General features: G+C 57.9%; 1 protein-coding gene across 1 annotated transcript in view; it reads left to right on the forward strand.

Annotated features, from left to right (window-relative positions):
- Window positions 1-10,959, forward strand: part of EEFSEC (eukaryotic elongation factor, selenocysteine-tRNA-specific) — a 251,577-nt gene extending 240,618 nt beyond the window's left edge. The window contains exon 9 of the mRNA XM_005866956.2: window positions 10,520-10,959. Coding sequence (XP_005867018.2) covers window positions 10,520-10,710 — 191 coding nt within the window. The 3' untranslated portion in view covers window positions 10,711-10,959. The remainder of the gene's footprint in view (window positions 1-10,519) is intronic.
- The last annotated feature ends 957 nt before the right edge of the window (window positions 10,960-11,916 follow it).

The raw sequence follows: 11,916 nt of genomic DNA on the forward strand, positions 1-11,916 counted from the left end.
TGTGTGTGTGTGTGTGTGCGCGCGTGCGTGCACGCGCACATGTTGTACATGCCTACATGTGTATGCATGCCCATGTTCGTGCTTCTCTGGCAGCATTAGGCTCACCATCAGTCAGGCACAAAGGGGCCTGTGCGGTGCTGTCTGAGAGGAGATAGTCCTTTCCCCCAACTAACTGGAAAAGAACTTGGGTCCTTCCAGATAGTAATGAGGACATGTGATTACTTCTCTACCACTGACTCTGTGACCGTGGGAGAGTCACTTTGTGTCCCTGGGCCTCAGTTTCCCTCTCAGTGATAGAGTAGATAGTGTGCCCTCCTCATGTGAGTTGAGGAAAAGTACTTTTCCAATCCTTCCTGGGCCAGGCCCTGTGTCAGACTCCAGGATCTAGTCTCTGCCCTCAGAGAGCTGCAGTCGGTTAGAGAAGTGAGCTCCCTTCAGGTACACCTGTGACGGAGGTCGTGCGGGGTCAGGACCAGCGCCTGAGGGTGGCCTGGTAGTTGCCAGGCCTTGGCACAGCAGAAAGGAGTCTGGCTCTGAAGCCCATCCCCTCACCCTGTGTGCCTCGGTTTCCTTGTATGTAAGTAGGCCCCCAGGGAGTGGTTGTGGAATTTGGAGCACTGTTATGTAGGCTCTGAACAGGGCCTGGCATATGGCAAAGGCATCGCCAATGTTGGCTGGCATTGATGTTGGTGTTTTTGTGATTGTGGGGAACTGGCTGGGGAGCAGTATGGGTCAGGCCTGCTGCATACAAGACAGTCTTTCCACTTCAGACTTCCTCTCTGTTGTTTGGGCCACTTCAGCATCTATCTGGGCAGTGGCCACGGCCATTGTTTTCCCATCCCACACCCACTGTTAGGACCCAGAGCATAGCGGCCCCCTGGGCTCATCCCTGGGAATTTCTGGAGATGAGGTACCCACCCCACGCTGCCAGAGTTGGGGTGTCCCCCAGCTATTCCACACCCTTGCCTTTTGCCATCTTCTCCCCTCCCCCCTCAGAGGCAGCTTTAGTGCCTCCCCCTCTCCCCCCACCAACCCACAGCATTGCTCCCAGAGAGAAACAGCAGGTCCCTGGGGTGGCCAGGCCCACAGACAGACTCCCAAGCCTGCAGCAGGCTGAGGGCTTTGGGAAGCCCCAGGCCTAAATTTGAATCACTGCTCCCTGACCAGCTATGCAACCTTGGGCAGTCACCTCCCCTGCTTAGAGACTTACAGGATATCCGCTGACTATCAGCCCACCTCACCCCAGCTCTCCCTCCCTCAGAGCACAGCAGGGTTCCAGCCAGGCCCAGGCCCTACACGCCAGCCTGCCCTGCTAACCAGGGACTTTGTCAAACCTCAGCCCAAGGCTCAGCCAGAAAGAGTCCCCAGGAGCACTTCTGCCCTGGGTTACCTTTTGGAAGCCATCACTCTGAGGCAGCGCAGCTCCATCCCTGGATTGCAGGGCCCCTGCCCCTACCCAGCACATCTGCCATTCATGGAGCACCTGGCCCATCCCCCTGAACAGGCAGGTGTCCACATGGCCGTTCCTACCTGTGCATACAGGGAGCATGAGCGGAGAGGAAAGGACGAGGGGAGAGGAGAAAGCCTCCAAAGCTGGCTGGGCTCAGCATGTGGGACAGCAGGCCAATGAGCTCCCGTCTCCTCCCCAGCCCAGCCTCCTCTGATGTCCTGCTCCCCAGGTCTCCTGTAAACTGACAGGGCCTGCCTCTGCTGCCTGGCTCTGGGAGGGCGATGAGGAGCCAGGCTAGCAGATGGGTGAGCTCTGACCCCCTGGAGAAGAAGGTTGCCCTTGGGAAAGAGCCAGCTCTCGGGACCCAGCCACTGGCAGACGAGATAGAGTACAGGTGGCTGAGGCTGCCAGCAATGCCCTTTCCTAGAGCTGCTGGCCACTGCTGCAGCCTGTCTCCTGGGGACGCGGGGTCTGGATGTGGGGCAGAGTGTGTAGAGTCTTGGTCCTCATGAAGGAGAGAGGCAAGGAAAGTATCAGAGGGGCTGAACCAAGATGCTACGTCTATTGCTGAGAACTAAAGCAAAAGTAGGGCTTGCCAGGTAGATAGCATCATGGGTACCCCAGGCTGCAGTAGCACCTGTATAGAGCCAGGGTAGAGGTGAGTGGTGGGGCCTGTGTAGGGCTGAATAGTCGGACTCTGTGCAGGGCCCAGTGGTGAGCTCTGTGCAGGGCTGAGTGGTGGGTCCCTGTGCAGGGCTGAGTGGTGCTGGTGAGTAAGGTTGAGTCTGCAGGAGGCATTTGGTAAGGGGCTGCTTAGAGGAATTTGGACACCCACTGAGGAATGGCTAGAGATATCTAAGCTGTGAGAGGTGATCAGGTTTTGTTCTAGAGGAATCTCTTTGACAACAGACCCAAGGGCAGATGAGAAGAGGGAGCTAGTGGGAGAAAAACCTGGTGGCTCATGCCAGGGGGTCAGTACCGTGGTTTCGGTGCCAAGAACCTACTCCTGCAGGACCTGCTGGGGTGCCGAGAAAAGGGACCCTCATGGCAAGCCACCAAAGACGCCAGGGGGGCTCCCCTGTCACAGCTGTGAAGCTTCAGGTGAGGGTTTGAACCCTTCCTGGGCTTCCAGGCTGCACACCAGGAATGGCTTTAGTGACCTGTTTTCAGGGGGGCTTGGCCCCATCCCAGGTGAGTGCCATGCCTGCCCTGGGCCTCCGCCAAGAGGGATGGACAAGAGCCAATGTTGGATGGTGTTGGGTAGTTCAGAACCATTACCAGCCCCACAACAACTGTGGCTGTCCCCCACCTCTCCACCCTCTCCCATCGTGTGAAGCAAATTTTCCTTTGCTTCAGCTGCTCCTCTAATAACTGAGCCCCTGTCTGGTTCTCTAGATCAAGTCATTTTCTATATCAGAATGGTTCTGTTTTTGCCTTAAAATAAAATCATTCTTCCACATAATGCACTGGCTTTCCCTCCCCACGCACCCCCAATCTCCAAAGCCTTGACTACATTTTAATTTTCATTTACACGGCGTGGCAAAGATTTCTGCAAAGCATCCTTTTTTGTTTTAGAAGAATTCATCATTGCTGCTAAGGAGCTTAATGTAAATTAAAGGAGGAATTAAGCAACATTAAGACATCAAAATGGAGGTGCAGATGCTCACTGCCTCACCTCCCCCCCCCTCCCCCCCCAGCAGAGGGGCCGCGTGGAGCCTGTTGAGTGTGCGCTAGAGCTAGAGCTTCAGAGAGCGTGCTTCCACAAAGGGCCTGTTCTGTCTCCTGCCTTCCCCTAATTCCCTTTGCTGCAGGGTCAGCGGAGTGCACGTCTGATAAAAACGTAATCACCTTATCTTTTTAAAGCAAATTGCATCTTTGTTTATATACGGGGTCCATAGCAAGAAGAGAAAGAAGGAAAACCAGGCAGCCCTCCACTCCAGCCGGATGCTTAAAGGCTTCAGCTCCCAAAGATAAATTCAGAAAACCAGACCTGTCCAGGAGATGGCAGAGGATTCCAGTCTCCAGGAGCTCAGGGACTCAGCAGGAGTGAGCCCACTTTCTCTGCCCAAGGGGCACTCACACTGGCCCCTGCCGCCCACCCAGCTCTCCCTAACCACTTGGCAATCCCAGTGCTGCACGGCCCTCTCCATCCCTGCTGGCTCTGTCAGGGCTAAGCTTTTACAGGGCCCACACTGCCCTGGCCGGCTGGCAGGCAGAGGGAGCGGGGTTCAAACCTCAGTTCGCCACTGACTACTATGGGCCGTGGCAAGTCCTCGCACTGGTCACCTGCCTCGGCTGGTCACCTGCAGGATGGGGCGGCAACAGCAGGCCTGTGCTTATCAGACATGACTGGGTCCTGCCCTGGCCCATTTCTGCCCCCTGGGTCCCCTCCCAGCCAGGCCCACCTCCGGCCTCACCCCCAGCAGCACATCCTGCACAGATTGCCACGTTAACCACATGGGAGGGGTCTCGTCAGGCCCTGTGTTGCCAAACTTCCTGTGGTCCCCTGTGACCTATTTGGGCAGCGTCATAACCAAGGGCATGTGGGCAGAGACCCTCTCTCTAGCTGTAGTGTGATTCTGGCGCTCACCGTTGGGGGCTGCAGCTTGTTTCAGGGACCTCAGCCGTAGTGCTCGGGACCCCCTCACTGAGGGAGGACCCTCCTTTGGGCAGCCCCACCTGCTCACAGGTCAAGTATCCAGTCCAGACTCAAGGTCTGGCTGAATTCAAGGTCTTCTGTCCACCCCAGCCAGGCCACCCCATATGTCACCCTGCCCAGCTGCCAGGCATGTCCCTCTGAGCCCACAGCCCATCTCGTCATCACCACAGAAAGGGCCCTGCCCCTTGGCCTGCCTCTCTTTCTGCCCTGTCATTTCAGCTCTCTCCAAAGCTGGCCTTTCCAGGAGGGGGAAGTGCTGGAGTGGCTAGAGTTAGCTACAGCCCTATCAGGCCACCAAGGGGGCCAGTGACCCCTAGCTGCTTGCAAGGGTTCAGTTCCCACTGGGAGGATACAAGCCACCCACCAGCATGGAGGCCCCTTTTCCAGTCTGGCCCCCAACATGAAAGCGACACCAGCAATTGGAGGCAATTTGCCGGCCTTTGATGGCCATGTCAGGGCGGCACCCTCAGCCAGGGCTTGGGAAACAGTTGTGCTTCCCACATTCTTCCCTGATTACCCCCAGCCTGAGCCAAGACCCAGCAGCCTCCAGCCCATTGTGCCTTTGTGTGGAGCTGGCACTCAGTGAGAAAGGCCAGCCGGGCCCTGGGAGAGTGTCCCCAAGAAAAGCCACAGGCAGCACCGTCACCCCAGGGTCACATCAGCCCGCCCCCACTGCCTTCTTGGTTTGGGCTCATCCAGAGTAGAGCAGGACCCTGGCTGCAAGAACCCCTGGTTTGGGAAGAAAGAGCAGAGGGTGTCTGCTGAGGCCCCGTGGAATGATGGCCACAGTGTGAACTGTATACACGTAGTATACTTCCCCTCGTGCCCACCCTGCAAAGTGGGGAGCCAGGCTCCAGACCACGTCGGGTCGGGTGGAGGGGCTGCTCTCTGAGCCTGGGCTCCTCCCTGGGCCACAGCTTGCAGACTGGTATCCCTAGTTCTGGAGGCACGTGCTGTATGGGAGCACTTCTCTTCCCTCCATGCCCTGCACTCCTGGATGAAACTGTGCTCACTCCCTTTGTTTTCATCCAGCAAACCTGCCCTGAGCCCTGTGCCCTCCCAGGGAGATAGTGGCTGAGCAAGAGCTGGCCATACAGGAAAGTCAAGAAGGGGGTTTCCGATAAAGGGAGTGTGTGTTAGGAGGCCCCGCTTAATTCCTTTTGGTTGGAGCTAGGAGTGTGGTTGGAGATAGGGGTGAGGAGTGAGCAGGGGTGAGGCACAGAGGGAGGCACACGGTAGATGATGCAGGGCCCCGGCTACCAAATAAGAGGACTCTGCTGCTGGTGGTGGGGCCAAGCCCAGATAGTGATTAGAGCAGCCCCTCTGCTGTGGGGGAGAGGTCAGAGAGAGGCAAAGGTGGGGAACAGAGGTTGGGCCTGCAGGAGAGGTTGTGGAGGGCGAATTCCTAAGCCTATGCCTCTCAGTTACTGATCTTGATGCAGCAACAATGTCAGAAACACACACTTCTCACGCCAGGAAGTGTCCAGGAGCATCACCTGCCCCCGGGGTTCTGCTCGGGCCCCATCTTTCACTGAGCAGAGCCGAGAGCTGCAGGGACCATACCATGGCCTAGAGATGGCAGTGGGCTTCCTGGCCCACGCAACTCTGAGAGCCTTCACCACCTGCCCTCCCTCCCATCCCTAGGGGGCCTCCTCCCCATCTCGCTGCCTCCCCAAGTGCCCATGGACTCAGCAGCCAGACTGTACTGGGTGGGCACTGCCTTCTCTGGGCTCAGACGTGTGTGGGAGGACATGCTAGGAACCCTGTAGTAGGTGGCCCTGTGAGGACCCAGGGTCATGATAGAAACCTTGGGAAATAGAGAAAAGTAGAAAGAAAAAGAAAGGATTGCTTGTCACTGCAAGATGGCCTTCTAGTCTCTTCTTTCTGCATCCAGAGCTGTAGCAGAACTCTTGCAAAATTTTTTATTCCTGCACTTTTTAAATTAACATTATAGCATCAGTATTTGTGTAACTTTAAACTCTTCTCAGGTACCACTTTTCATCTCCCAGAATTCCTTGCCACAGCAGATGCATGCTGGTCCTGTCCTGACGGCCCTCCTCTTAGTCTCCCTGGTGGGCATGCTCTCCCTGGTGCGCACACAGACCTGGGTCAGGTGCCGCGCTGAGTCAGTCCATCCCCGTCTCTCCAGAGCTGAGGGACGTGGGCCAGTTACTGTTCTGGGCCTGTTTCTTCCACACTGCGTTGTGAAGATCAAGTGCCCCAATGTGTGGTGACACAAATCTCAGGTTGCTTGATAGACCTGGACTCCTAGAAGTGGGTTGCTGGGTCCTTGCTGTGACCATCTGGGGAGCATAGCAGCTAGTTCATGCCCAGTGGGCCTCGTCCAGGACTGATTCATTCAGCAGTATTCTTGGAGCCTCTGCTACAGGTGATTGTTCTAGGCACTGGGCTTATAGCGTGAATGGAGAGACAACAGTCCCTGCCAGGTAGGATTTATATTTTAGCAGAGGCAGACGACCAACATCAAACAAGGAAATAATAGCATATGTTTGAAGGTGATAATAGCTTGGGAAATAGAGCGGGGAGGGTGGTTAGGGCAGCAGGGAGGTGACAGTGATGGTGACGGGGAAGGCCTCACCAGGAGGTAACATGTGCTCGGTGATTCCAAGAAGGTGAACCTGAGAGCCATTGGAGCTCCTGAGGAGGAATCTTCTAATGTACAGGCCCAGGTTGGGAGTGTGCCTGGTGTGTTGGAGCATGGGGGGCGATGGGGGAAGTTTAAGATGCAGTATGGGCCAAGTCACATGGGAAGAGGCGGGCACAGAAGCCAGAGGCCAGGAGCCATCCCAGGAGGGGCCACACACTGCTGCTCAGCCCACATGACCTCCCAGTGGGAGGTCCCTGAAAGAGGATGGCAGTTCCATGAGAACGGGACAGCCCTACCTGCCTCTGTGTCCCCAGGCCTACAGGAAACACTTAGGGACCACTGGGCAGACGGGCAGATGGCACTCAGCCACCACCCTCACCACTCTGACCCCCAAATTGGCCAGAACCCTCTCTGTTTGGGGCTCCTGCAGAGCGGGGCACACGAGGCGCCTTGTGGATGTGGTATGCTGTGGGCCACACACCTTCATCCACCCTCGAGTGGCACACTCATTCCCACCGAGCCCTCGGCACTCAGACCCTTGCCCAAGATCTCCGTGTGGCTGGCCCAGTTCCAGCATTCTTCCTCAGGGAAGTCTGCCCTCGGCACATGGCACCTGGCTGCCCTCTGCTCCCAGGGACACAGTGGTTTTGTTGCCTTGATTGTCTGTGGCTCTCTGGACTGTCTTGCTGGCTTGATTACTATCTGCCCTTCTCAGATTAGTGAACTTCGTGGGGTTGGGGTCCTGGTCTGCATGTTCACCACCAGTGTTTCCCAGCCCTGGAGCATCCGGAAGTGCTTTCAAGTGAAAGGCGGGGTCAGGGTGGGCGAAGCTGGGCATGGCTCAGGACTGAGTGCCCATGAGCTCCAGCACCCAACACGCTGGCCTGCCCTTTACTTCCTTCCATCTGCCATTGGTTAAGGGGAAAAGGCCACTGTGAACAAAGCAGTTCCCAGTGACATTTGCCATGAATCCAAACAGCCCAGTAGCCCCAGCGGACAGGTCTGTGTGGGTCAGGCTTCTTGGGCATTGTGTCCAGGCCACCCTGGAATGGATAAGTGGTAAACAGGCCTTGCCATCTTAGAAGAGCAGTTAAATGGCCACGTCTCTCCCAGTGCCAGATAGATTTTCTGGCTCTGCCTTCTTTGGGCAGGGGAGGTATGCGCTGTATGTAACGAGAGCCATCTCAGGCAAGGTGGGCCGCCAGTTGGGCCACGCCTGTCTCCCAGCCAGACGCAGACACCGGGGAGCCCCCTTCCTCTTCAGCCATCAGACCTCCTGGCACCAGAGGGAGACAGGCCGCCCATGTCATTTGTCAGCGTCTGGTGCCGGCCACCTTCTCTGTTTGCAGAAGGAAGGCCAGATACCTGCAGGCCTGGCATTTGCTCATAGGGGCTGGCCCGGGGCCATTCTCAGAGGTGCGCAGATCAGCCGGGCGTGGAGCCTGTGATTAGATACCTTGCCGCCCGGCAGGAGGGAACCTTGCCTCTGTACAGGCCCCCAAGGCCTGTCGCGTCCTGGAGCCCCATTAACATCAGCTGTGTGCCCAGCCGGCCTTCCCGGGTGAGGCAGGCTGCGCAATGGCTGGCAGTCTCCTGTGAAGAGGAAGGCCGAGTCCCTCCTGCCAGTGGGTAGGGCTGTTCTTTACTGACTCCATAGGTATCCCTTGAACCAGTCTCCTGGGCACCTTTTTAAATGTCAGAGCTGCAGGGCCGGTAGAAGATGTTCTCACAGAACCATTTTTAGGAGTCTGCTTACGGTGGACTCCTCCTGGAGTGATGGGCTAGCGGGCAGTGGCCTGCATTTGCCATTGGATGCTGGTCCAGGGATCAAATCCTGGCTCTTCTCGGCTCACAGTGGGGCCTTGAGTACGTCACTGCCCTTTTGAGGCTCCGCTTTCCCATCTGCAGATTGAAAGGGTTGCTGACAGCATGGAGTTCCTGGTTGAAGCAAGAGCTAGCCTGCCTGCCCCTGCCGCCAGCCCTCCCTCCCTGGTCGAGATGCAGGCCGGGTCCTCTCAGCACTGAAGCTTGATGCCTGAGCTCCACGGCTGGCTTCTCTGTGGAGCTAACCCAGCAAGACCAGGCCAGCAGACAGAGCAGGGCGTGCAGGGAGGGGAGCCCTCAGCCTTGTGCTTATCCCCAACTGTCTGCCAGCTCTGGGCACCCAGCCTCTAACAGCACCTGTTGATGCAGCCCCTGCGACCAAATCAGAAGGGGGTGTCCTCTCTGGGGGATGCGGAGGCCTATCAGGATCCCTCATTTGGGAAGCAGGTCGTGGGCTTGCGCTCACCAGGTTATGAAGGCTTCAGACCCAGCTCCCCCAGCAGAAGTCCCAGGCACTGCCACCTGCTGGGCCTCCCTGCCTCATGCCCATCTCCTGGTGCCCCCTCAGCTCAGCCTTGCCACAGCCCTGCCAGCTTGCTCCCACCAGGACGTCCTAGTAGGGTTGTGGTGCTCACAGAGGGTGAGTGGTGGTTCCAGGGCACTCCCCTGATGTCGAGCTGAGATGGGGCCTGGCCCCTGTGCTCAGGGCCAGGAGATGGTCTCGCCCTGCCGGCAGCCCACAAGGAGGCTGCATGGTGCTGCCACCAAGCAGATGCCTCGTAAAGACAAGCCCCTGAGCCCTGCCAAGCATGCTCAATGGTTGAAGCGTCGGCCTGCACACTGGAGGGTCATGGGTTTGATTCCCGGTCAAGGACAGGGACTTGGGTTGTAGGTTTAATCCCTGCCTCCTGTTGAGGCATGTGTGGGAGGCAACCAATTGATGTGTCTCTCTCACATCTATGTTTCTTTCTCTGTGTGTGTCTCTCACTCTCTCTCCCTTTCTCCTCCCTTACACTCTCTCTCAAAAAAAAAAAAATCAATGGGAAAAATGAGTGAGGATTTTTTAAAAAGACAAACACCCAAAAAAGAGTACTGCAGCTTGGTGTTTCAGGGTGATTGCGGCAGGAAGGGACAGTCTGTGCAGAGGCCCAAGTGGGACCGGAGCCCAGGAGCAGCCCTGTGTTCCTCGAGCTGTAGGGAAAGCACCACAATAGTGGTGGTGGGGCTGGGGGAGTCGGGCGGGCATCAGTCAGGTGTCAGCAGGAAATGGCTGTCTGCTCAGTAGCCTGGCCGGAGGGAGCGGAGGGTCTGTGCTGAGGTGCAGGCGGGTAAAGGAGCTGGTAAGATATGGAGAGTGAGGAGGCCGCAGGGCACGGAGACAGCATCTTCCAACAAAAGTTCTGCCCAAAAGAGGGGGGTCCACATGCCAGCTGCTCTCTCCTCCGCCCTCTGATATGCTAGGGCGCCATACGCTAAACCAGAGAGCACAGGGGCCCACGATGTCCTAGGGAAGCCAGCCTCCCAGGCCACAGAAGGGCGAGTGAAGAACACCTACGCCAGTGGGCCTCGGTGTCGGGGTGCGAGTCTCAGCATGAGTGTGTTGGAAAGTAACAGAACCCTTCAGTGCAGAGGAAGAACATGGCCACTGGGCATGGGGTTGATCCCCATGGAGGGTGGAGTGCAGGGCAGGTGGATGGGCAAGAGACCCAGAGACCAAGGTTGGGAGCCCTGCTGAGCTCCAAGCTGGATGGACCTGGGGCATGGACTAGCACAGGGGAGGGGCTGGCATGCAAGGATTTAGGGGGCAAAGGAGACTGCAGGCCTTGGGTCCGTTGGCTGGGGAAGGAAGCAGAGGGACCTTGGGGTCCTGGCTCAGCCTAAGGGAGTGTGAGGGTGGGCCAGTCCAGGTGCCCATCCGGGTGGCGAGTGGGCCAGCTGATGAGTGGCAGATGGCAGACTTTCCCTCTGTGCCTTGCAGGTGGCCTCGGCCCGGAGTCTAAGAAGATCCTGACACCCGCACTCAAGAAGCGGAGTCGGGCCAGCAAAGGGGAGATGGCCAAGCAGGAGGAGAGTGCGGAGCGGCAGGAGCCTGCGCAGCACGTGACACTCAGCCTGTCTTTCAAGCGTTATGTCTTCGACACCCACAAGCATATGGTCCAGTCTCCCTGAGTGACCCCGGGCCACCTTGCCTGGGCCAAATGCCCAACCAGACATGCCTCGACCTCCTGCAGTCTCCCCACAGCTCCACAGGCAGCAGGCCCCCAGTCCTGGCGTTCAGCAGGCGGCAGTGCCCCACCCTGCACCCTCCTGCTAGAGGACAGCACCCAAGGAGAAAGGGGCCTCAGCTGGAGAGGGACCCAGACATCAGGCAGCTGAGTACTTGCCAGCTGCAAATAAATGTCTCGTGGTGGCCCCTCACTGCTCATCTCTCTGTGTTTTTATCTGAGGGTTCCCCCACCACCAACCACCCAGGAATTTCAGGGAACCACCAGGGCTCCTGCGGAGGGACCCAGCTCAGAGCCCAGTGGGCTGAGAAATCCACAGGGTGCTGGGCCCCTAGACAAGACTGAGTGGCCCCAGAATCTCCTGGGCCTTCAGGGGACATGGGGGTTCTCTGAGCAGCCAAGGCCAGGAAGGACATTCAAGGGATGTCAGGGAGCATGGGGCACCGGGCCAGGGCATTGGCTGGAGGGTTGCTCATTCATCCCCACTCCAGGAGTTCCCACCCTCTCCCCCGAGTGTGGAGTGAGGGCTGGTAAGAGCCCTGCACAGAAGCATGCTGCAGGCCAGGGTGTAAGCCTTGCCCTGCTCCTGTCCCTGCACCACAGGCCACCCCACCTGGAGGCCAAGCTGCTGACACTCGGCAAAGGGGGCATGGCGACCTGGCTGAGGGGAATCGAAGCTTTTAGAGACGTCCGTGGGATGAACAGATGTTCCAGCGTTCCTTTATTTGGCCTCCAGACAGACGCAGAGGCCACCCTTTTATCCCGGTAATCAGTGCATTATGCTTTCATTTACAAAAATGACATTAACTATACGAACAGGGACAGGTTCCGATCAAACGGCCTGGCGGTAGTAAGCCCTGGAGCTCTGGCAGAGAGGAAGGGGTGGTGCTGCAGAACACACTGTCCTGGGCGCGGTGGCGGCAGGCAGCCCTCATCCCACGCCAGCGGCAGGGCAGGGCCCCTCGAGAGGGTGCAGGTGAAGGTGGCAGTCCTGCGCCCCTCGCTGACCCTCAGAGGGACCCCGACCTCAGGGGGCAGCAACAGTGGAGGGCGGGGTGGGCAGGGAGTGTCCAGGTCCGGCCCCGCTTCCCCCTGCGCTGGAAATGAACCCGGAGGAGTTTGGGGGAGCGAAGCAGTGCCCTGACCACAG

Source organism: Myotis brandtii, unplaced genomic scaffold (assembly GCF_000412655.1).
Source record: "Myotis brandtii unplaced genomic scaffold, ASM41265v1 scaffold240, whole genome shotgun sequence".
In the NCBI taxonomy this organism is placed as follows: Eukaryota; Metazoa; Chordata; class Mammalia; order Chiroptera; family Vespertilionidae; genus Myotis; species Myotis brandtii.